This window comes from Oryx dammah, unplaced genomic scaffold (assembly GCF_014754425.2).
Source record: "Oryx dammah isolate SB20612 unplaced genomic scaffold, SCBI_Odam_1.1 HiC_scaffold_11, whole genome shotgun sequence".
NCBI lineage: Eukaryota > Metazoa > Chordata > Mammalia > Artiodactyla > Bovidae > Oryx > Oryx dammah.
Window position 1 is genome coordinate 1,748,694 of NW_024070195.1, and position 24,702 is coordinate 1,773,395.

Sequence of the window (24,702 nt, forward strand, 5' to 3'; positions counted from 1 at the left end):
AAATGGCGTTTGTCTTCTAAGGGGACAAGGCATTAAGAGGGTATTAGGAGTTAATGCGGGGTGACATCACCTGCTGTGTCAGTCCAGTTTGTTGATTTATTTTTTCATGGATCACACTTTTGGTATTTTGTTGTGAAATCTTGGTCTGATTAAAGAAGGTCACAGACTTTCTCCTATATCTTCTGCAAGTCCGACAGCTTTAGGTTTCCCATTTACGTCTCTGAACCATTTTGACTTCACTTTGTCTATGATGTAATGTATAAATTGAAGTTCATTAATAATTAAGGAAATGCAAATTAAACTTACATTGAGATACTCCTTAGGATGGCTAAATGAAACAGACTGGGAATATATGGTGGTACAGTCACTGTGGAAACAGCCTGTCAGGCTCTCAAGAAGTTACACATGGTACAGCCATTCTGCTCCAGGTCTTTAACTACAAGAAATGAAAGCACATGTTCATACAGAGACTTACTTGTTCACATGTGTTTGCAGCAGCTTGACGGCAATATCCCCAAACTGAAAACCGCCCAAGAGGACACCACCATATGCCAGCTAAACACACAGCGATGTGTCCAGCCAGCGGAACCCTGATCACCACTGACTCATGCAACAACCTGCGTGAATCTCAAAATGACTGTGAGGAGAAAAAAGGCAGACAAAACACTGTACACACTGTATGTTCCATTTACATAAAACTCTAGAAAACGCAAACTACTCTGTGACTGAGTGCGGCACAGTGTCTCGGGTGGGGGTCAGGAAGAGTTCCCAGGGGCTTGAGGAAGCCTCTGGGGGTGATGGACATGTACCCTCTTGATTGTGGTGATGATTTTATGAGTTAGACGTGTTACAGCTTCAGTTTGTATACTTTGATCAGTGCAGTTACTGTAGTTTATTTCTTAATAAAGCTGTTAATCTATTATAATATTGACTTGAAAATTATAAATTGAATCATTAATTAGCGAACAGAGCAAACTTTTTAACAATACTTACTTTCTTAACTGTCAGTTTAATTTAGACCTATTAGAGATTTAAAAGGAAGAACTGATAACTCTATCCTTAAACCCAAGTTAGTTGCAACAGAATCTGACAAGAATGGGTGCTTGTGTGCTTTTTACTACAAAGACACTCTCTCAACACACTGCAGGGTCCCTGCGTCAACTCTGAGGGTCCCAGAGTGACTCAAGTCAAGCTCCCCAGCACGGCTAACAGTGGCCCCCGTCCCCGTCTCTGAGGCAGATGCGGAGACTGAGTCTCGGGCTGAACCGTTAGCCGAGGCCCACGCTTGTACAGGGGTCAGCTCTGCGGTCTCGGACCAAAGGCGCGCCAGCCCACGCCCGTAACTCAGTCCACGCAGCTCTCCTTTTGAGAGCTCCCCCAACATCGCTGCCATTCTCATGGGCCTCCTGCAGTTACGGGGCTGCTGGCAGCAGGAGGGTTTTAGAAAGTGTAACCCAGCTCGCGGGACACAGGCCGCCGCGCTGAGCGCTCGTGGCACCGAGTAAACAGCGCGGGATCACGCGTCTATACCCGGGAAGGTGCTCCTGCGAGTCTACACTGCGCCCAATGGAGACGCCGGCCCGCCCCGCCCCTCCCGGGCCCGCCCCGCCCCTCCCGGGCCCGCCCCTCAACTTCCCACCCAGGCCCCGCCTTCCCGGAAGGCCCCGCCCACTCGGCCTTTCGGCGCTCTCCTGCTGGCGTCTGGTGGCGGCGGGCGGGTTGGCGCGGCCGGGCTCCGTGCGGATGGAGCAGCCGGCGGCTGCCGCGGGCGGGGACGTGTCCCTGCACAACTTCAGCGCGCGGCTGTGGGAGCAGCTCGTCCACTTCCACGTGATGCGGCTGACGGACTCGCTCTTCCTCTGGGTGGGGGCCACGCCGCACCTGCGCAACCTCGCCGTGGCCATGTGCACGCGCTACGTGAGTGCGGCGGGGGGCGGGGAGGGCGGAGGCAGGGGGAGGGGCGCTGGGGTCCCGGAGGGGGCGGGTGGGGGCGGGGCCGGGGCGGCAGGGGGCGGGGCCGGAGGCTGCGCCGCCCACCGCGGGGCTCCGTCCCGCCGCACGGCTGGTCCCCCCCACCCCGCCGCGTCTCTGGTTGGAGTGTCGGGGCCCCCGTGGGACCTCTGCTGTCCGCTCTCACCCTGCCTGGGCCGGGGGTGGCGTGTCCCTCCGGTTTTCTGCCGGCTCCTCGCTGACCGCGTTTGCTTACGTCTCCCGCACGGACCTCTTTCCCGCCCTTTCCCTCCGCTGTCCCATCGGGCTGTAACTGGTGTCCCACTGGGCGCTCCAGACCCCAGGCCGCTCCTCCGGGGCCGCCCCTCCCGCAGAATCCGGCCACTTCTCACCTCCCTCACCTGCCACCTGGGCCCCGCGCCATCGCTGCCCTCGGCCGAGGTCCCCTTTGCCACCGTGTGTCAGAGCTGCTGTAACCAAGGGCCGCAGCCCGGGGAGCTGAGAACAGCAGAGAAGGCGGAATCGAGGCGTCAGCAGGCTGCTTCCTCCCGCCTCTGGGCTTGCGGTGCTGCTCACACCTTGTGGCCTCTGGTCTGGCAACCTTGTCACCCTAGTCCTGCCCCAGTGTCCCAGGCCTCCTCTGTGCATCTGTCTCTCCCCTTCTTTCTAAGACACGAGTCCTGTTAGAGGAAGAGTCCGCCTCCCCTTGCTTACATCTCAACTACATCTGCAGAGACCCTGTTTCCAAATAAAGTCACCTTCGCAGGTGCTGGGGTCAGGACGCTACGACTTGGACGTTCCTCTTGCAGGCCGTGGTTTAGCCTGGCACTGACAGGATCAGCGTTGTCATCCCTCCGCTCAGACCCCCAGGAGTTCAGAGCCTGCATGGACCTCCAGGCCCCATCACGGCTGCGGTGCCCCCGCCCCTCTGACTTTGCACCCACTTGCCCCTCTGGGCTGCTCCAGCCCTTCCCTGGGCAGGCCTGTCTGCTGCTGGGAGAGGCTGCAGAACTGGGGCGACACAGGCCCACCGCAGGGGGAGGTTGACCTGTGGCAGGAAGGGCGGCCCAGGTGATCCAGGAGGGCTGGACCTCGCAGAGGAACCAGTATCGCTCTGTTTTCCTTGCAGGACTCCATCCCCCTGTCCACCGCCCTCCTCGGGGACACGTCTGACACCATGTCCACCGGCCTCGCCCAGCGCTTAGGTAAGTTCTGCAGCTCAGCTGCCGGAGCGCCCGGGTGGGGACCTCGCTGTTCAGTGGAGCGGGGAGGTGAGTCAGCATAGGAGGAAGGGTCTCCGTCTGGGAGGTGACCCCCCTGGTTGCTGCAGGAAGCCCAGGCCTTGCGCACGGGTCTCAGGAGGTAGTGCCAGCACCCTCTCCAGGGGCCTGCTCCCCACGTGCTCTGATGGCCTTGGTTGCCTCCAAGCCAATGAGTGACAGGTGATTTTGCTCCTCGTCCTCATGGGAGGCGAGGGTGAGTGATGCCCACGGTGCCCAGTGGCAGCGGCTCCAGGTAGCATCCACTGCACGTGATGCTGCTCAGAACTCGAAGGGAGAGGGCCTGGTGAAGTTGGGGGCTCCAGCCTCCATTGCACCTGATCACACGTCCTGCAGATGCCTCGCTGGTCCAGTTGAGGATTCCCATGCCCGGTGGTCCCTGGTGCTTGGGGACCTCAATGGGTAGAGCAGCCTCGCCCCCGTCTGGCCTGAGTGTCCCGGCCACGTGCGGAGCCCGGTGTCCTGGCCGGGGTGTGGCGATGGGACCCCTGCCATGGTTTTGAGGCGCTTACCTGTGGTTGTGTTCACAGATCTGTCAGCCTGGTCCCTGGGGAGTGGGCATGTCTGTGGCGGTCACTCTGGGACACCCCACAGTCACATGCAGTCCGGGCATGGTGGCTTTCTAGGGGTGGGGTTGTCACAGCGCCCACAGGCTGCACCAGACGGGGTGGAGACCACAGGGCCAGCGGCCGCGTCTCAGGACCATCCACCACACTTGTGCTTTAGTCTGAAGGTTTAGGAACCCGAGTAGTAAGTTATCTTGGTGACCTGTTAACAGGAAGCAATTCTGAATCTACCGAGTAGTAAGTTATCTTGGTGACCTGTTAACAGGAAGCAATTCTGAATCTACAGAAAACCAACAGGAAAAATAGAAAAGCTTCCTGTTTAGCCTTCATCTGGTTCCCAGGTGCTGCCGTTCCTTCTCTGCCTTCGCCAGAGTTGCTAGTTTTTAGTGGAAATGGGTTGGAAGCCTGATGCCCTTTCGCTTCAGTGTGTGTGCCTGCATTTCAGGGTAACATTACCCTCCGCAGCAGGCAGACCCCCGTGGGCCGGGCCTGGTGGAGGAGGGCGGGAGCCTGCTGGCGTGTGGAGCTGGGCCTGGGGGGTCCCAGAGTGTGGACAGAGTCCGGGAGAGGAGGCGGCGGGAGCTTGTTTGAGGAGACACGAATGAGCTGGTTCCCAGTGTCCTGGGGGTGAGGCCTGCAAGCAGTCTGTGAGCAAAAACCGGGGCTCTTGTAATCTTTTTTTGCATTTTGTGCAAATGTTGGGGCTTTTTTAAATTAGCATTTTTCTTTCACGTGGTTTACATCAGTTTACAAACAACATAATCTGAAACAGAGTACAGACATCCTCTGTAACTTAAGTCAGATGTGATGGAGGCTCCTACCTACCGATATCCACAAACCTGGCAGCCGTTGGCCACTACCCAGCAGGGACAGGCATGAGTGGTGAGATGCCAGCCTACCGCCCAGCAGGGTCAGGTGCGCGTGGTGAGATGCCAGCCCCCCCCAGGGTGGGTGACATGCCTGCTGAGATCGTGGCTGGCCAGCCTGTGACGCCCTGCTTGTTGTCCTCTGGAGCTGGGGTCTGGACCCTGCAGTGGAAAGCGTTATTAACTGTTATTGGTTGTCTGGACAGTGCTGAAGAGACAGGTGTCCCGAGACCGTCTCGTGTGGGAGAGATGAGCGAACTGGGGGCCCTGGGGGCTTCCTGTGGACGGGAACCCCTTGCTCCATGCAGCTCTGGAGGGCAGAGGGGCTGCTGGGCAGACGATGCAGGTGGGCTCGGGTCTTGGCGCGTGAAGGGATGGGAGTCAGCAGCCCCTGGGGACAGGGACTTTCTGCCATTGAATGCGGAGCCGCTGTGACGTGAAGGGCCCAGCTTCCCCCTCCGCCCACTGTTGCCTCTGATGGTGGGACTCATCTGTCTCTGTGGCCTGTAGGGAGAAGCGCTTTGCCCCTGCCCCGGGGGTGGGACCGGGTGAGGGGGCTGGTACCGCCCACTTAGTCCTCAGGACCTGGGGGTACAGCTGAGCTTGGTTTTCCTGGTTGGAGCCGCTCCCACCTGCCCTGGGTGGCTCTGTAGAAAGGGGCTCAGACGTGTATTCAGCGTCCAGTTGAAAACCACACCGTGTGTGTGCGTGTGTGTACACCTGCATATATGTTCACGTAGGAGTGTCAGCTCCGCTGGGAGGAGGGTGGTGCGGTTGGGGGAGAGGGTTGTTGAGAGACCTTTATATTTTAAAATCTGTGGACGTCATCTGTGGTTTGAAGACGCGGAGCAGCCAGCCTGTGTGTAGCGCAGGGGCTCGCAGACACCGGGGTCTGTGAACAGACTCAGGGGCTGGGGGTGCGCCTCGCCGGGCCCTGGCGCCGTGGCTCTCAGAGCTGCTCTTCCAGACAACGGGCGGCTCCGGCAGCTGGTCTGTTCTGCAGCAGTTGCCCGTGATGTCGTCGGAGTCAGAGCTTTCTTCGCTCTCGAAAAGCCTGCCCTTCCCAGGCCTTTCTCCGCTGTGGGCAGGCGTGGGGTCACACGCATCCCTGTGGTCTCTCTCTTCCAGCCAGGAAGACCAGCAAGCAGGTTTTCGTCAGCTATAACCTTCCGAACACCAGCAGCAGCTTCGAGTTGCTGGTGGAAAACCGAATCAAGGAGGAAATGCAGGCCTTTCCGGAGAAGTTCTAGCGGAGAGACTCGGGCACCGGGTCGCCTGAATAAACGGCCGGACCCACCGCGGCGGGCCTTTCCGGAGAAGTTCTAGCGGAGAGACTCGGGCACCGGGGCGCCTGAATAAACGGCCAGACCCACCGCGGCGCAGGTCCACGAGTGCCTGTTTGTGTTTAAAGGGTCGGCCTCCTCCCTCCTGTCGCCGGCGTGGGTCCCGGGAGGAGGGCTCCAGCAAGACGTGTGAGGATGGGGGGCCGCCTGGTCCCAGAGAGGGCGTGGGCCGTGACTGTCAGGCCCTCCTGCCGGCTCCATCCCCGGGGTCTCGCTCCGCTGGGCCCTGTCCCCTCAACCTGGTAGGTGAGAACCATCTCACCGGGCTGGGTTATCGCCAGAAACGCTCTGCAAACCCTGGGTGCTGGGTCCCTAGGACCTAGGTCCTGGGCTTACCTGCTTCGCTGAACAGATCCCAGCGTCAGCCCCTCCCCATGCTTCCGGCAGCCCGTCTTTCCATCTGTCTGCTCTCTCTTCCACGCCCCGGGCCCCTCCTTCCCACGTCTTAATCCTCGGCCTTTTCCCGCTGCTCGTGGTGGCATCAGTCTCTCTGGGACACGTGCTGCTCTCCGGAAGCCAGAGTTCCTGTGTCGGTGGTTCCCCTTGGCTTCCAGTCGCGTCCCTGGGGAGTTTTTACAGCTTCCTCCCCAGAGTCGGGCGGCCCCCGCTTTGTGGGACTGGAGAGTGCCCCGCGTGCTGCCAGCACAGGACTCTGACCCTTGGGGTCCACGTGGGCCCCTTTTGTCTCAGGAGGCGGTGGTCCAGGACCCCGGAGCTCGTTTCACGTGGTGGCAGGTGTCGTGTCAGGCCGATGCCCACAGCTGAGCTGGGACAGCTGGGATGAAAGGCCCTTCCAGGGACTGGGTCCCGGGCTAAGCCACTAACCTGCCAGCCCTGGCCGGTAACGGCTTGGAGGTACGGCGGGCATCTCTCTGGGCGGAGTAGGTAACAAAATCGGGGCTATGGAGAGGAGAGTTTGGTATAAATACTTTATTAAAGAAATATTGCTTTCTTGTTAAAAAAAACACTACATGAAAGAGAGCTCTGGGTGCTGTCTTCCCTGACAGTCACAGTGTGAGAATCGTTCCCTCTTGGGAGGCTCCAGGCCCCAGGTGAGGTCAGCAGGACGTCCACACGAGAGGGGCGAGCTCGGAAACCTGCCGCCCCCTCCTCGGGGGTCTGAGGGCAGCACTCAGCACGCGGTGGGCGGTCATCCTGCCCTGCTTCCGCCCAGCCGGGAGCCCCCGTCCCGGGGCAGGGCAGGGGCTGGGGTCACACAGGCGCTGAGGCAGAGACAGAGTGAGACCTGAACCAACAGAGTTTATTCCTTGTAGCCAGTGGTTGTGAAATGCCCTGCGGGGGATCCCACTGGATGAGGTAGGGAAGACATTCCAGAGGAGGTTTGTTAATGGGGCAACGTCTTTATTTCTTTACATTTACATACATCCCCCCCGGGGTACAACAGCCTTGACGGCATGCAGGCAGCATGGAAGGCCGGGTCAGGGCTGGGTGCAGCTCTGTGCTGCCAGCAGGCACTCCAGGGGTCCCGTCCACTCGCGGGCTGCACGGGTCCCGCCCAGGAGCCTCCGGGTCGGGGCTGCAGGGCACGGAGAGCCCTCCAGCAAGGCCGGTGCGCTGCGTTCCCCCGGCCCGGGGCTGCATCCTGGCCAGGGTCCCCTCGGTCTTGTGGCCCCTCGGACCCCTTGTTTGGCTCTAGGAAGTGGTACCCGGGGCAGTACTTCTGCTGCGAGGCCTCATCCTTGCTGTTCTGTGGTCAAGCCAGCTCACCAGCCCCTTCCCCCTAGTCGCAAGTGATTAGGCTCTTAGAAAATGAGACATTTAAACTCTTTTACCCTTTGTTTTGGGTGCTAATATGCGGGATATTGGGTGAGTTGTTACTGGTTTCTGGAAAAGAACAAAAAGCAGAAGGGTTGCTTGTGTGCCTGACTTGTGGGAAGGGGGTCCTGGCTTCCTGGGGCCGGGATGGGGGTGGGCAGGTTGGCGCTGGAGGCGGCGCTGGGTGGCGCTGTCTCCCGGGCAGCGGGCATTCAGGTGCCTGAGCAGCAAATCCCTGCTGAGTACAGAGGACATGGGCGGGGCTCCACGTGTGATCAGGGCCTGGCCAAGCAAGCGGGGCCCTGCTGCTTGCCCACGAGGGCGGGGTCTCGGGGGCTTGGCCCTCGGGAGGCTTTTCTGCTTTGGCCCTGCTTCTCAGCTGTCGCTCACGGAACCAGAGCCTGCGCTGACACAGGCCTCTGCTTGGGCAGTGCCGCCCTCACGCCTGCAGGAGCCCAGCCTCAGCCAGCTGCTTCTCCAGTCCAGCAGCCGGGCCTGACTGTGACAGGATGGTGCTGACCCCAGAGGCACAGCGTCTACCGCAGTCACCTAAGACGGACAGTCTGGGAGTGGTGTGCGGGGACACCCTGCGGCCTCACGCGGTCCCTAGAGCTCTACCTGCCAGCGGGAGGCCACGGCCTCACGTGTTCCCTAGAGGTCTACACCGCCAGCGGGAGGCCACGCAGGGCCTGCGGCTGCTGTCACAGGCGCAGGCACACCTGGCGGGTGGGGCCCGGGGACGCCGCTTGCTGGCCCAGCCCCTGCACTGCGGGCCTGCCCTGAACCCGGGGGCCCTGTGCCCAGCACGAGAGAAGGGCTGAGGCACCTCCCAGTTTGGCACTCGAGCTGCGCAGTAGACAGACAGGCCTGGAGGTGAAGGTGAGTGTGACCCGCCCGTGGAAACAGAGAACAGAAGTGACTTGAGACAGGAGGGGCTGGAACACAGGTCTGAGAGTTTGCTTGCTTCCCCACAAAGTTCTCCAGAGCCCGTGGCCCCTGCTGGGGTCGGCCAGCCTGTAGGGGTACAGTGGGGGGCAGGGGAAAGACACAGGCCAGAGGGTCAGGCGGGGAGCGTCGGGCTCGTGCCCACCTCTCCCTGGGCGTGAAGGCTGTGCCACCGTGGGCTGAAAGCTGACTTGCTGCTTTGCGCAGACCCAGGACCACGCTCTGCCTGGAAGAACAGCCCACGGCAAAGACGTGCCCCAGAGCTGGGGGCTGGGCCTTCCAGAGCAGCACAGGCTGCCCCGAGACGCGTGCCAGAGCTGCGGCAAGACAGTGCCCGCCTGGCCGGTGAGGGTAGCTTCTTGGCCTCCCCTGCGCTGCTTCTGAAACAGCTGCAGCCGGGAGCCGAGGGCCTAACCTGGGCGGGCGGGAGGCCGAGGCGAGGAACGCGACGCGTGCCCTAGCACAGTGGGACGGGGCCGGGGCCGGGGCGAGCTCCGGTGGGTTATTGCTTCTCTCGGTCGGCCTCGATGTCCTCCGAGGCTGCGGTCAGGCCCCGCCCCAGGCTCCCTCCTGGCCAGGGTAAGCAGAGGGCACGGCGGTCCCCCGCAGGCTCCCCGGGGCCTCCAGGCTGGTGATTTCCGTGCGGTGTTAGTTCAGGAAGGAGCCGGTATTCAAGTCGTGCTGCAGAAACGCTGACTGCGAGGCGGTGCGGCGCGGGGGGGGCCTTTCCTGCGGAGCTGCACCGGGAGGAGGGCCACAACACTGACTCGCGGAGGCCAGGCGCTGGCTGCTGGGGAGCGGAGCGGGCAGACCTACGCTGGAAGACCTTGGCGATGCCACCGCTCATCATCTACGACTTCCGGTGAAATGGTGATGCTTTTCCCCTGAAAGAGCTTCCGGGTCAAGTATAAAAGGATGATCTCCAAGTAGAGACGAAGCTGGTTTTAATGAGATTGTGAGCTGCTTTTCCTTAACACAGAGCGGAAGTTCTTCCCTTACAGAAAAGACCTTTACACACCATCACAGAGACTTCAGCAAAACCCTAACCATTCACATCTCAGTCTGAGGAAAGTGCAGCCGTGGGAATGCTCGGGGGCGGGGGGGACCCCCCCCCTCACCGGGAGACGGGCTGCGCGGTCCCTGCGCGCGCGCGTGTCCTTCCCGAGGAGGGGTCTCCGTTTTGAGATCAGTGAAGGGAAGGGAATAAAGTGCTTCTTGTAAAAATGACCAAAATAAATACAAACATTTCATGGCAGAAAAGAAAGTCTCTGAAGGGTCGTCTGCTAGGTCCGCTCCCTCAGACGCGGGCGCTCCTCGAGAGTTTTGCAGCGTCCCCCCCCCAACCCTCGGGGCCCCAGCCTCCGCGGAGCGGGGTCTCCCACGGCCGCGCCCAGCTACATGGGCCGCCCGCCGTTGGCCGTGGCGCCGTCAGGCAGCCCGTCGCCTGCGGCAGCCGCGTCGTGCAACCCCGAGTAGTCCTTGAGCTCGGCGTGGGTGGGCAGCAGCGGCTGCTCGCCGCGCCGGGGCGGCAGGAGAGGCTGGCGCGTGTAGTGCTCGCCGTCGGGGATGCTCTCGGGCAGGCTCTGGCCCCGGCTCTCGGGCAGCAGCAGGAGGCAGATGATGCAGATGAGAGTGCAGCAGGCGAAGATGACGTGGTGCAGGAAGTAGCCCTTCTGGTTGTGCAGCTCGATGATGGGCGCCGTCAGCATGCCGAAGCCCGCGCTGGCCAGCACCAGCCCCAGCCCGCCGCACCTGCGGGGCGCACGGGTCAGCGGGGCGCGCCAGGCGCCACCCCCGCCCTGTCCCGTCCCGCGTCCCCCTCCGCCCAACCCCCGTCAGCCCAGGCTGCCTCTTCGTTCACTTTCAAAGGTGACTCTATAATAAACACCAGCGTAAGGGGGAAAACCAGCCTCACTTGCCGTACATGATACAGAGTGTCGGGAAACCAAGCGTTACTAGCTTACGCTGCTGTCCACAGGCTTGCTCTTGGCTTAGAAGAGAGGAGGGTGTCCACGGATTAATGAAGGCATTAAAAGCACATCAAGAGGAAAGCTGCCAAGACAGCAGAGCATAAAGACCCCGCGCTCACCTCCTCTCAGGGGCCCACCAGAATCACAGCTGTCTGCGGAACAGCTGCTGATGAAAAGGACCAGAAACTGCCAAACAGACCCACACCTGAAGACGTAAAGAAGGAACCACGAGATGGGCAGGAGGGCCAGACGCACGACATAGCGCCTCGGGACCCCACCGGACCGCCCACCCACATGCTGGGAATACATTCCAGAGGATCTCCCGCAGAAGTGAGTTCTGAGCCCCAAGTCGGGCTCCCCAGCTTGGGGGTCCGGCACCAAGAAGAAACACACCTCAACACAACAAAGGCCATATATGACAAACCCAGGCTGCCCGGTGGCACACTGGGGAAGACTCTGCCTGCTAGTGCAGGAGACGCAGGTCTGATTCACCTCCAGGGAAGATCCCCCGGAGGACAAGATGGCAGCCCCACCCCAGTGTTCTTGCCTGGGAAACCCCATGGACAGAGGAGCCTGGGGGACTACAGTCCATGGGGTCACAAAGAGTTGGACACGACTTAGTGACTGAGCAGGAGCATGATCACAGACCCACAGGTAACATACTCGATGGTGAAAAGCTAAAAGCGTTTCCTCTGTGATCAGGAACGTGAACAAGGTGTGCAATTTCGCCATTTTTACACAGTGTAGTTTTGAATGAAAGTCCCAGCCACAGCAATCAGAGAAGAAGAATCCAAACTGGAAAGAAGTAAAACTGTCACTGTTTGCAGATGACATGATACTATACATAGAAAATCCTAAAGATGCCACCAGCAAACTGCAGGAGTTCATCCGTGAATTTGGTAAAACTGCAAGATAAAAAATAAACAAGTCTGATGCATTTCTGTACAGGAACAAGAGTCTCTCAGTGAGAGAAATTAAGGAAACAATCTCATTTGCCATCACATCAAAGGGAGTAAAATACTTAGGAATCCATCTACCTAAGGAGGCGAAAGACTTGTACTCTGAAAGCTATGATGCCGATGAAAGAAACAGAAGATGACAAAAACAAATGGAAGTATACACTGTTTTTGGATTGGAGGAATTAATGTTCTTAAAATCACCACCACACAAGGCAATCTTCAGATTCAGTGCAGTCCTTATCAGAATACCCGTGACATTTTCCACAGAACTACAACAAATATTTTAGAAACCTACAGAAACAGAGAAGACCTCTAATAGCCAAACAACCTTGAGAAAGACGAGCAGAGCTGGAGGAAGCAAGCTCCCTGACTCCAGACGGCACTACAAAGCTGCAATAACCAGAGCAGCGTACTGCTGGCCCAGAGGCAGAACAGAAAGCCCAGAAATGAACCCAGAGCCTCGCTAATGCCTGTGACAGAGGAGGCAAGAACGTGCAGTGGGGAAGAGACAGTCAAGGATTCTCTTCTGGGACGTCCACAGCAGACACTGTGGTTTGTGAACAGCGGGACGCTGTGGATCGGATCGCCCTGGTCCTCAGCAGGAGGGCCGCTGGCCGAGTGAATGCAGCAGAGTGGCATGCTGACCCTGGAAGAGTGTTGCGACTGAGCCCCTGAAGATGGATGAGCAAGAGCCTGAAACAACCGTTTGGTCCTCACGAGTCTGGTCACGCCAGGGAGCCGCAGGGCGCTGCGGGGCCGTGTGCGGCGCTGGGGATAAAGTGCGTGTTTTTCGGGCTTTTGATTCCAGTGAGCCGTCATTTTCTCCAAAACCACCTGGGTGACCTTCCCGTGTCTGAGTCTGGGTGGTGCTGGGGAGGTGGGCACACAGCCCCCAGGGGAGTCCTGTCCTGGTCAAGGAGCTGGGCTCCCATCAGAGTCCAGGAGAACTTGTCGTGGTAAGGTGTCAGGTTAGCGTGCGTGCACGCCAAGTCGCTTCAGTCGTGTCTGGCTCTTTGCGACCCCATGACTGTGGCACACCAGGCTCCTCTCTCCATGGAATTCTCCAGGCCAGAATACTGGAGTGGGGAGACTTTCCCTTCTCCAGGGGACCTTCCCAATCCAGGGACTCAACCCAGGGCTCCCACGTTGCAGGTGGATTCTTTATCACTTGAGCTGCCCCTGGCAGGCAGGTTCTTTACCGCTAGCGCCGCCTATTTGATTTGCGGTAGAACTTTGGACTCGTTTTTAAGAAGTGTCTCTGTGTCTACAAACGCATACATAAAAAATGCAGCACACGTGTGCCTGCGTCTGTACTGTGCAACACGTCTTTACGTACTTTTTCCCACAAAAGCCATTTTCTGTTGATTTCCTATCAAGGATCCCTTGAAATTAGTAAGATTGGGAACAGCTGTGGCAGAATCTGGTATTCCATTTTTGGCACTTGTGTTTCAGAAATCTCAGTTCAGAGAATGGGATGATTACCGTGGTTGGTTCTGAGGCTCTACCCAGCGAATGTTTCTGCTTTTCTCCAGCTTGTCACAAGAGGGCAGCACCTGCCCATGTTTAAACAGATTTTTAGAGAAGCGAGGACCCAGGGTCAATGTGCACTGGCCATCTGGTTTACTAGTGATGATGTGATGGTGATGCGATGGTCGCTCAGTCGTGCCTGACTCTGCGACCCCAAGGACTGTAGCCTGCCAGGCTCCTCTGTCCATGGACGTCTCCAGGCAAGAATACTGGAGTGGGTAGCCTTTCCCTTCTCCAGGGGAATTTCCCCACCCAGGGATCAAATCCAGGTCTCCTGCATTGCAGGCAAATTCTTTACCATTTGAGCCAAAGGGCCCTTATTTTTTACTAGTAATAACACCTAAGTTACTTTAACGACAGAAAGGTAGGTATGCAGGCAGATGTCTTAGAAGTAGCAAGCTTGAACTAAGTATTCTGGGATCTTTGGGGAAAAAAAAAGAAAAAACAAAGAATCTTGAAATTATCCGGCATCTTGAACACAGAAAACAAACCTGTTTTTCGCTTCCTCCATTGTGTTACTTATTTTCACTGCCTTTCTGTGAAGTCAGAGATGAACAAATATTTCTGCCAATCTCTGCGTAAGTATCACTGCCAGAAACACTCAGGCAGGAATCACTGATAACACCACGTCCCTGGGATCAGACCCTCTGCGTGCACTCTGTCCCCACCCGTCCCTGTAGATGAGGCCGTCAGGATGAGTCTCTCTCGGGGCAGAGGTGAGCTCCGCCCACTTGCAGCAAAGGGCCCGAGTCTTGGGTCAGCCCCCAGGGGGAGCCTGTGCTACACACATTTATATACAACGCAAGCGGCTGCCCCGCGTGTTATCACATGCAGGCCGTCTTTGTCCCTCCCTGGTGTCCACTCCTGAGGTGCGCCTGGAGCGGGGACGCGGCGGGGTCCGTCCGGCAGGGGCGGTGGCCGGGGGGGAGCCGGTCTGCGAGGAGGAGGGTGGGGTGAGCTCAGACGGAGGCAGGGGGCAGCCAGGCCCCGGTGCCCCCAGAGCCTGTGAGGAGGTATCGGCAGGTGACGCTGCTCATCTCCTCAGGTGAAGGAAACACAAGCAAAAATAAACAGGACCTAATTAAACTGCCTGAAGTTAAAGGTTTTGCACAGTAACGGAAACCGTCAACAAAGTGAAACGCCAACTCACTGAATGGGAGATAGTATTTGCAAGTGGTACGACCGATAAGGAGTTAACATCCAAAATATACAAACAGCTGATACAGCTGAACACCAAAAACACAAGACCCCGACCGAAACGTCGCAGAACTGAACACACGTGTTTCCAAAGAAGACGGGCAGATGGCGACGGGCACAGGGAAAGACGCTCCACATCGCCGGCCGTCAGGGAAAGCAGGTCAGAACCACAGCGAGGCGCTGCTTCACACCCGTCAAGACGGCCACCATCGAAAAGAGCACAACTCCCCCCCCGCCATCGTGGAGGCCGTGGAGAAGAGAACCTTTGTGCGCTGCTGGTGGGATCGCCAAGTGCTGCAGCCACCCCGGAGACCACGAGGGAGGAGGGTTCTCAGCAGACGAACCCTGGAACTGCCACGTGGTCCAGATTCCACTTCTGGGCCCAAGGAAAACCAAAAGCACCAAGACCAGACATGCTCCTCAGTGTTCGGAGAGGCATTATTTACAGCGGCCAAAACATGGAAGCGCCCAAGTGTCCACAGACAGATCAAGAAGACGCAGCATATATACATGCGATGGAATGTCAGCCATGAAAAAGAACAAGGCTGCCATTTGCAATGTGGACAGACTTGGAGAGTGTTCTGCTAAGGGAAATAAGTCAGAGAAAGACAAATGCTGTACGGCATCACTTCTAGGTGGAATCTAAAAAATAACAACGAGCTAGGGAACATAACAGAAAGGAGACAGACTCACAGATACGGAGAAGACTAGTTAGTGGTTCCTGGTGGGGGGAGAGCGCGGAGGGGCATGACAGGGTTGGGGGTAAGAGGCACAAGCCAGCCGGAGTAAAAGAAGCCACCGGGAGGTATTGTACAGCACGTGGAACAGAGCCAGCACTTTATAATTTACTTCTGAATTAATAGATATGGTGACCTTCACTGCGTCACTGTGTGGTACGCCTGAAACTCACACTGTGTGTGGACTGTCCATAAAGAAAAGCCCCCCAGCCAGGCCCTGGTGCGCAGGCAGCCAGGAAATGTTGGGAGCTAAAGCGGCTTGTCCCCGCCCCCAGCGCCTGCCTCCTCCCTGTCCAGTTTGAGGGTGCCTGCCCGCAGCTTGCAGGTGACACGGGACCTGTCACACCAAAGCCACCGCCACCTCTTCACCAGCCAGATCCCCCAGTCCTGCCGAAGCCCAAGGGGCGGGGGCCTGCGGCGCCCGAGAAGCCCCTGCTGCACCTGGAGGCCCTCGAGCACACCTGTCACCCGAGGACGTGACAGGTGGCACCCCGGAGCCTTCTGTTTGCCACTCGATAGTCAGGCCTTGACCTTCGCTGCTGTGCTTGTTCAGAGGGTGTGTTTGTAACAGTGGTGAACAAAAGGCTAGTTCTATACCAGCAAACACGAAGCTTGCAGGCCCGAGCGGCCCCTCCCAGCTGCTCCGGGGTTCACCTGCGAGATGGGGGGGCAGGAAGCCCATTTCCTCCCAGCGGCTCTGGGACTGGCCCCCGGGGGGACACGCTCGGAAAGGCCGGGGCACGAGGTGTCGGGCGGGGAGTGTCCTCACCAGAAGACCCCCGACCTCACCTCCTTCCTCTGCAACTACAAACACATCACCCATGGGTAAGCTGTCTGTCGGGGTAAGCTGACCCCGAGAACATTCGCTGAATTTCCATCCCCAATAATCTTGCCAGGTCTGCCTCCAAGGAAAAGGATGACTCTGATTCCTTCAGTTCAGCTTGTTCAGCAGAACCCAACCATTATGAGTGCGGTCTGCCGACCGCCAGGGTGGAGGGTGGCCCACCCCGGAGGGACAACCACACAGGTCTGACCGCACGCTTCTGCCTCTGCAGGAGCCCCTCTGCTGGGCGCCTTCGTGAAGGGGGGACGTTTAACCCACAGAGAGACACAGAGGGCTGCTGTCTGCCTGGGCGCTCTGCAGAGTCCCGCCTGAAATAAGCTCCTGGCATCGTATTCCAGGATGGGGCAGCCTTCAGGCTTGGCGCGCATGTGAGAACCCAGAAGGAGGAATCAGAGTGATGTCCGCAGAGATGTCCGCGGACCTGCCTGCCTCCGCCCAGAGCCCAGGGGCAAGACAGTCTGTCCTGGGCACCCTGCCTTGAACGGGATTGGCCTCACGTGTCTCCCACATGGGAAAAGGAGGCTGGCAGGGTGTCGTGTGCTGGCAGCCTGGGCTCTATCTCATGGCCGAATAACTGTCACACTCGTAATTACATTTAACAAAGTGCTCAGAAGGTTAATGACATTCACACACCAAGTTCAGGAGCTCGACCAAAAGTCGCCACTTCACTGAACCCAAGTGACACCCTTGAGAGCAGGACACCCTTCCGTGTCACTATAACCTCAGCACCGAAGCCTGTGCACGCGCCCCCCGCCCCCCAAGGAAAGGGCAGGTCCCCCTGCCTTTTCAGAAAACAGCCCGCCACTCAGTCTTTGCACGCGGCCTCTGCCGGGCAGGCACACGGGGGTGGGGTGGTTCCCAACAAGTATTTGTCAGACAAATCAGTGACATAACCGGCTGGGCTTTCTCTCTATGAGGCCTTTCTTTGGACTGGAGACACCGGCTTCTCAGCCAGCAGAAAACCAAGGCCCTTTCTACTCTCCTTTCTGAGACCGGCTTTTCCCTGAATCGTAGGAGAGTGGGCAGCACTTGGTGAGGCTTGAAGCACAGGCATATATCCAGGGACCCCGACACCCCTCCTTTACCAGGTCCTTTTGTATGGCTTGTACCTCCAAATCCCCGCTCCCCATCCCTCCAGCTGCCTGGACGGACCAGGCTTCAGTTCTCCCCTGATTCGGGGATCCCTGGGGGTCAGGGTAGAACAGCAGTCCATCCCAAGTGGACGCCCAGTGCAGGCCGCACCTTGTCCAGAGACCCGGGCTAGAGCTGGTGGGTCGTTCACCAGCTTTGGCAGGCAGCGCCCACCGCAACCCCAGTGTGCTTGGAAGACCCCCGTGACTGCCCCATGGGCAGCCCACACGCACCTGATAACCGTGGGGGTGATCTCTGCACAGAAGAACACGCTGAGGCTCCCCACCGCGTGGGAGGCGAACATGCCCACGATGGAGAAGGCAATGGAGAACTTGTCCTTGACGCTGTCGCTCATTCCTGGGGGAGAACCGGGGCGGTGAGGCGCTGGAGGGGGCGGGGGAGGGGGCAGGGGGGAAGGGGGCCTGATGGCTGTCTCCCCTCCTCCCCTCTGCCCGGGGTGAGGTGCAGACCCGGGAGACGAGCGGCGAGTCCAGGCGTGGGAGGTCAGAGCCCTGCTGGCAGGTTCCCCGAGGCCCCGGGGTTCTGGAGAGTGGGGCCCAGGCTGACTCTGCTGGAAGCTGAGCATGGGAGCGACCGGCACGGTCGGAGGCTGGGGGGCTCCCTGGCCAGGGGCTGCACGCTCCTGTCACGTCTTCAGGGTCAGCCCCAGAGAGTGGTCTCGGCTATGGAGAGTGTGGCCAGCCTGGCCTCAGGCATGACCAAGACGAGGGACAGGAGCCCGGGAACAGAAACTCAGATAACCCTGAGAGAGGAACCAGGCGTCTGGAGGGAACCTGCCGGACCGAGTCAGGCATCTTGACCGTGGCTCGGGGTCTGACCTCACACCCAGGCGGCATCAGGCGGGGGGCGGCAGGCAAGCTGCTGGGGTCGGACGTGGGGTGCAGCCCGGTCCCCGCGAGGATGGTCGGGAGCCCCGGGGGCTCGGCTCGGTAGGCCAAGCTCGTGCGGGCGTGTGCGCGGCCGTGGCTCGTGCGTGCGCGCGGCCGTGTCGCGTGCAGGGACAGCGGCCCGGCAGTCCCCGCGGCCAGGGCGGCGGGCTCACGGGGGTCACATGCGGGGTGGGCAGTTTCCCTTGGTGGCAGCCAGCCAGGCCTCCAGCGCTCCGGGGCCGCGTCCCTGAGGCTCTGCATCCCAGCAGGCATGGCTGGGCTGGGCCACGCGGCCAGCTACTGCCAGGGGAAGCGGCGAGGGCAGCGTGCAAGCCGGGTGCAAACGGGAGGGGGCAGCCAGGCTTTCTAGAGGCAGGAGGGACAGAGGACAAGTGGATGCGTGTGGTGTCCAACCTACGGCCAACTTCAGCTGCAACTCTTGGGGTGAAAGGGGTGGGGAGAGAGAGGAAAGGGAAACCACAGGTCCGTGAGTCGCTCTGAAAACGCCCTTCCGGTGCAATAAAAAGACAGTGTCCCCGCGTGAGCCCGGGGCTCACCTGAGTCTGGGTGCTGGCTGTATTTCCCGATCACTGGGCCGCGGAACCGCAGTGGAGGCGGATGAAGGCGGGCAGAGAGGGGAGAAAGAGCAGGTCAGGGCGGCCGTTACGACCTCGTGTGTCCAGGTGCAGCGGGGCGGCCTCTCTGCCTGCCTGCCAGGCCCACGTGGGCAGCACGGTTGACGCGGCCAGAGAGCGGGAGGGACATGGTGCGGACGTGGGCCAGGGCCCAGGGCCTCCGGGTGGGCGTTCCACCAAACAGAGCCCCTCCTGTTCAGCAGGGAGGTCGGGGGCCCCTCTGGCCCTGAGGGGCCTGAGAGGGGTGCGGCTCTGAGAGGAGGGGTCCAGGCGCAGCACCCCTCCCCCCCTCAAACCTAAGGGTGACTCTCGCTGTGTCCAAAGCCGCTCAGGTCCCTGTGGTCTGTGCTGCAGTACGAAGCTCAGGTTAGACCAGACGGAATCACTGTGCCCTCGAAGCCTGGTCCCCTAGGCGCCCCGGCTCAGGGACCGAGGGGGCAGCTGTGAGCCTGGGCTGCCGCTTGCCTGCACATCCACCCAACCCAGGGGTGCCGAGGAAGGCTCCCCCAAGGGCAACTCGGGAGGCCCCAGCAGAGGACGGACCCCATGTGGCCACAGCTGAAAATAAGACCAGTCTCCCAGCAAGGTGCTGAACGCATGCAGACTTGCCCAAGTCGGAAAACTGAGTCCGACACTGCGCTGGACTGAGTCCAGAACTGCTCCAGAGTCCAACACTGGCTCTTCTAGAGTCCAGTTTGCACAACAGGGCTGAGGAAGTCCTCAGTCTTTTCCTTCTCTTCCTTCTCTCCTGGAGACGTGCTCCCTCCTGGACACGTGCTCCCGCCTGGACGTCACACAGACCTGGGGCGCTAGCAGGCACTGGCTTTCTTGGTGGCTCTGGCCCAACTCCGATACCTCAGGAGGGAGGGGCGGCCATCAGAGGCATCTGGTCGCTGTGGCGCCCGAGTCCGTCAGGGGGACCGTCCTGGGTGGAGGGGGCTCGGGTGCCCGGCTCCTGCCTGGCTCCGGGTGGTCAGACACCCTGGGCCTCGTCCCCGCGTAGGAGCGGTTTCAGTTCACTGGGAGCTGCACTGAGCTTGACTCTTAGAGCCGAATGGGCTACACAGATGGTCTAGCTTTTCTTTACATTATTTTAAACATTTACTGAGAAGTTCTCTGGCCCCAAGAGCAGCTAATAAACTTGGGAACATAAACTGAAAAGCAGTATCCCAGGGCAAAGGCATCCGCAAGATTTATCTTTCCCTTGATTTCACAGGAGAGAAAAGTCCTTTGTTCCTTCTCAGGTGATGATGGGTCACAAAGGGGCAGTGTGGCCACCAGGGGGTCATATCCACCAGGACTGCAGAGGCCTGGGGTGCCCGGGAGGCTCGGGGTCAGGGCGGGAGGAGGGGAGACCCCGCGAGGCTCGGGGTCAGGGCGGGAGGAGAGACGCCACACCCTGGGGGCAGTGGCCGAGCGTTCTAAGGGAAGCTCATCCCACAGCCGCTCAGTGCAGGGGTTCTGGGAGGACAGCGGGGCCCCTGGGCACCCCCGCCGCCCCCGGCCCGGCCCACTCACGGTTGAGCAGCCCGAGCTGCAGGAGCGAGGCCAGGGCGGTGAGGATCATGAAGAGCAGCAGGCCGCCCCGGCGGCCCAGGACGCGCACCGCCAGGCACATGGCCAGGCAGGACGCCAGGGCGATGCCGGCCGCCGCGTAGTAGTCGGCGTAGAAGTCCTCGAGCAGCGGCACCTTCACCTCGTGGCCCATCATGCTGCGGGCGAAGCAGTGGTGGATCCCGAAGCCGGTCAGCCTGCGGGCACAGGCGCGTGGGCCAGGTGGTCCAGACGCCGATGCGGAAGCTCAGCCAGGCTCCCCGGCTACCCCCCCCCCCCGCCCCTGCCCCCGCCCGGCCCCGCCCACCGGGCTGGCACTCACGAGTTCACACACAGCACCACGATGTTCTTCCACAGGTTCCGGGTCCCCACCACCTTCACGATGCAGACCTTCCTGGGCCTCCGGGAGAGCTCCTTCTCCAGCTCTGCGGGGAAAGGCCCGTGAGCCACACTGGCCAGGCCGGTGGGCAGGGGCCCCCACCGACGGCGGGGGCGAACTGAGGCATCGAGAGGAGAGTGGTTTCCGCTAAGGCGGGGAGGGCCTGGCTCTCGGGGAAGAACGCTGACTTTGCAGGTGCAGCTGCCACGGGGCTGCAGGGAAGCAGGCCTTTTCCAGAGCTGGCAGGATGCACGAAGCAGCCACCCAAGTGGGCTCTGTCTGCAGGGGCTGCTGAGGGCCCTGAGGCCCTGCTTAGGCTCAGGCAGGGGTTCTCCTCCTTGCGAAGTCTGATTGGAGATGCATGCACTGCCCTGGTCCCCAGACCACCCCTGTGGGCACAACAAGCTGGGCAGGTACAGTGGCTGCATCTTAGAAAGAAAGTGACCAAATGGACAAGGAGATCCAACCAGTCCATCCTGAAGGAGATCAGTCCTGAATGTTCATTGGAAGGACTGATGCTGAAGCTAAAACTCCAATACTTTGGCCACCTAACATGAATAGCTGACTCACTGGAAAAGACCCTGGTGCTGGGAAAGATGGAAGGCAGGAGGAGAAGGGGACGACAGAGGATGAGACGGTTGGATGGCATCACCAACTCAATGGACATGAGTTTGAGCAAGCTCAGGGAGATAGTGATGGAGAGGGAGGCCTGGCGTGCTGCAGTCCATGGGGTCTCAGAGTTGGACACGACTGAGTGACTGAACACCCACAACGACACCCTTTCCAGGGGCCAGAAAAGGGAAAGGAGACTTAAATTAAGCAAGCAGGACTGCTGGAGCTGGGGCAGCGAGTGGAGACTGAGAGTGCACGGACCAGAGGCGGCTGGGGGACCTGAGGGGCAGGCAGCCCTGGTGGGTCCTGGGCAGCCCCGGTGGGGATGTTGGGTCCAGGCTGCAGCTGGGCTGCCCACAGCACAGCCATGCGGTTTCCCAGCAGTGACACGGTCAGGGGACGTGAGCGTTACAACAGGGAGACCGATGGGGAGGTTTCAGCATTCTGTCTCTGCAACTTTAGCATAAACCTGGGATGAATCCTAAACAACTGTACTAAAAATAAAGCCCGCTGTGGGGTGCGAAGGCCTGGGGGAAGCGGGGTCGCCTCTGGAGGGGCCTGGGAGTGGCAGCCTTCTCACGAGATGGGGTCTTGGGGGTGTGTTCCCCTCCTGTACGACCCTGGGACGCCCTGCCTCCTCCCTGCCATCCCACGGGAGAGGGTCACCAACTCACTAGTGACCGCTGGGGGGAAAAACAGGCTGCTTAACCACAAGGGCTTAGGAGATTTTCTCTTTTAAAAATGTTTGGGGACTTCCCTGGTGGCCCAGTGATTAGGAATCTGCCTTCCAATGCAGGGGACGTGGATTCGATCCCTGGTTGGGGAACCAAGAGCCCACAGGCTACAGGGCAGTGAAGCCAGTGTCCCACAGCTGCTGAAACCCCTGCACTGCATGGGAGACCCCGTGCAGCCAGAAAAGAAAAAAGTCCAGATCAGCATCACCAACTGGGGCCCGGAAGGGAGAAGGGGGACCTCTCCTACATCCGAGGGATACCAGCCCCCCTGTCTCCAGAACCTCCTTCCTTCTCACTGTTCAGGCCCAGACTGGAGGCCTGTGCCCCAGCCAGAACAGTGGGCCGTCCAGCTGTCCGGCCACAGACGCTCCTGAGGTCCTCCTGACCTTTATCGTCTCCTCTGCAGAAACAGGCTCGTTAGGGTTACAGACACACTTTCCCCATGGTCAGAACACTAGAAGACTTTTAGAGATCATGGAGATGTGCTCCTAACACGTAACACTGATCCAACGATACGAGTATCCTCACTAGTGTAAAACTGCTCGTGCACCCGCCATCACGGCCACATTTGCTCACCGTGGAAATCTTCCAAGAAAAACTAAACGTCCACTAGCACAGCTGTATGCTGCTAAGTCACTTCAGTCATGTCCGACTCTGTGCGACCCCACAGACGGCAGCCCACCAGACTCCTCCGTTCCTGGGATTCTCCAGGCAAGAACACGGGAGTGGGTTGCCATTTCCTTCTCCAATGCACGAAATTGAAAAGTGAAAGTGAAGTCGGTCAGTCGTGTCTGACTCTTAGCGATCCCATGGACTGCAGCCCACCAGGCTCCTCCGTCCATGGGATTTTCCAGGCAGGAGGACTGGAGTGGGGTGCCATTGCCTTCTCCGAGCACAGCTGTATAGATTAAAATTTTTTTTGTACTTTTGTACTGTAGCCCAAACTGAATTCCTGATGCTTTCTAGTATATGAAATAGAGGTTATTAAGAAGCTGTAGCAATTGTAATTACGACCCGAGTTTTTTTTTTTCCCTAAGCATTAAACTCTGGAGCCCAAGTTGACTGTGGTCTGCAGAGGTAGCTGCATTATTCTGGGTGGAAACACACTGACCCATCAGGGCTGCTGGCATCTTGCGCCTCCCTGTCCTCTCACAGCAACGCAGAACTTCCCAGGTCTGCTCTGGTGAGGCCCTCAGGATGGACACTGGAGGCCATTCGGTCTCTCCAGAACTCTCGGGACTCCCTGAGGTCCTCACGTGGGGGAACAGGAGGAGTGACAAGGGGCACCAAGAGCAGACTCTGAGCACCGGCGAGTCGACGGGGAGACGCCTCCCCTCTCCCTGCGCCTCTTCCAACCTCTTGGAGCCAGAATCAAGATTCCAAGACAAAAGCTAAGTCGAGCCTCTGGGGCTCCAGGCCTCCCCTGCTCTGCCCGCACCCGCCTCTGCCCTGCTCTCTGCGATGGGCCACTGGGGAGCTAGCCCTGGCCGGGCAGGTGACAGCTGTCCTCACCTGGGGGGTGAGGGGCCTGACGGAACCCCAGCTCTCACCCTCGGGCTGAGGCTTCCTGCTCTGTGCCTCGGCTTCCCGTCTGGTGAAGGGACAGGTTAATGACCAGACAGAAGACACCGTGGGGCTGCCTGGCCCCCAGGGTGCAGCGGCCTCCCTGGCCCCGGGCTCTGCCAACCCAGACCGTACGGCTTCACCCCACCCAGCACAGGGACTCCTTCCTGGGCCTGGGGTACCCCCGCTGACCCCTGAGGCTGACCCCTGAGGTGTCCTCTCTGCCTGTGAGGCTCCAGCGGCCTGAGGACCCCGCAGGAGCAGGAAGCTTATGCACAGGGTCAGAGGCGGAGTGCTGGGGGCAGGGAGGGGGCCTGACACGGGGACCTGCTCCTCACCTGGGGTCCAAGACAGACGACAAGGCAGAGCGAGGCACATGGGGCCGGGTCTACGCTCCGTTACCGAGCAGGGCTCAGACAAAGCCCTCTCGGCCTGATGCGGGGACCCTTGAACCTCAGAGCCTCACCTGTCCGACCTGGTCCAGGCACTTCCCTCGGCGGCAGGCTGCCCAGAGAGGGCCTGCTGCAGGGGGACAGCGGGCCGCCCTGACTGGCTCAGGAGGGAATGCCGCGAGTGGGGAGCTCTGCCCCAGCCCCAGCATCTTGGGGCCCCTTTTCCAGAGGTAGAGGGGGATGATCTGACCGACAGAACAGGTTCTGAGGTGGGTCAAAGGCACAAAGCGCGGCTCAGCCCCGCCTGGCGGGGGTGGAGTCAGGGTGGGAGAGAGCCGGGAGGGGCCTGATTAGGTGCTGGGGAGGAGCGTCCACGCAGGCAGTGCCGGGGGGGCTGGGTCTGGAGCTCGGACACCCGCCGTCCCCCAGCTTTGCCCGGGTGCTGCCGCGGAGTGAGACCCAGGGGCGGGGATAGCCACGTGCCCTGGCGCCCCGGGGCTGAACCCAGCACCACCCAACTCCCCGGCAGGGAAGCGGGAGGAAGGCTGAGCACCGCCTTCCAAAAACAGGAGGGAAATGAATCCGTGCAACGAGGATGCAGACAAGTTCCTCCCAGACGGGTTCTAACCCGGAAGCAGCAGAGGAGGCGACATAAGTGGGGAAATGCCAGAAACAAGGCACTTTGACTTAAGAGCGCTGACGTGAACGCACGGGCTTGGGCGAGACTGGGGACCAGGGCCGGACCATCCGCAAGGAGCAGGCGCGGCCCGAGAGGCGCGCGGTCCACCCGGCTCTCCCGCCGCCCAGCCGGGCCTGCGCCCCGCCCCCCTCTCCTGCAGCAGCACCGAAGCC

At 59.8% G+C, this 24,702-nt stretch overlaps 2 protein-coding genes across 4 annotated transcripts in view; one reads left to right on the forward strand and one right to left on the reverse strand.

Moving 5' to 3' along the window:
- The first annotated feature begins 1,662 nt into the window (after positions 1-1,662).
- Positions 1,663-7,015, forward strand: PSMG4 (proteasome assembly chaperone 4). 2 transcript variants are annotated; one of them, XM_040249368.1, is made up of 4 exons: positions 1,663-1,917; positions 3,080-3,155; positions 5,791-5,906; positions 5,983-7,015. In XM_040249368.1, exons 1-4 carry the CDS (start codon positions 1,744-1,746, stop codon positions 5,986-5,988), a joined length of 372 nt encoding a protein of 123 aa, XP_040105302.1. In that variant the 5' UTR covers positions 1,663-1,743; the 3' UTR covers positions 5,989-7,015. The 2 variants fall into 2 exon arrangements, with proteins under 2 accessions (XP_040105302.1, XP_040105300.1); XM_040249366.1 differs by lacking the exon at positions 5,983-7,015 and having other exon boundaries at positions 5,791-5,965.
- Positions 7,016-9,653: 2,638 nt separating this feature from the next.
- SLC22A23 (solute carrier family 22 member 23) overlaps positions 9,654-24,702 on the reverse strand; it is a 122,858-nt gene continuing 107,809 nt past the window's right edge. The window contains exons 6-11 of one of the 2 annotated variants that reach the window (XM_040249352.1): positions 20,493-20,595; positions 20,135-20,367; positions 18,539-18,571; positions 18,396-18,419; positions 17,325-17,448; positions 9,654-10,478 (exon numbers count right to left, since the gene is read on the reverse strand). In XM_040249352.1, the coding sequence (XP_040105286.1) occupies positions 10,121-10,478; positions 17,325-17,448; positions 18,396-18,419; positions 18,539-18,571; positions 20,135-20,367; positions 20,493-20,595 (875 nt within the window). In that variant the 3' untranslated portion in view covers positions 9,654-10,120. The remainder of the gene's footprint in view (positions 10,479-17,324; positions 17,449-18,395; positions 18,420-18,538; positions 18,572-20,134; positions 20,368-20,492; positions 20,596-24,702) is intronic. The other variant, XM_040249353.1, reaches the window with a different exon arrangement.

Excerpts from the sequence above, each read along its gene's own strand:
- PSMG4 (XM_040249368.1), top strand. The coding sequence starts at position 1,744 with ATGGAGCAGCCGGCGGCTGCCGCGGGCGGGGACGTGTCCCTGCACAAC. Across the intron at positions 1,918-3,079 it reads TGGCCATGTGCACGCGCTAC|GACTCCATCCCCCTGTCCAC; the intron begins GTGAGTGCGGCG and ends TTTTCCTTGCAG. Across the intron at positions 3,156-5,790 it reads CGGCCTCGCCCAGCGCTTAG|CCAGGAAGACCAGCAAGCAG; the intron begins GTAAGTTCTGCA and ends TCTCTCTTCCAG.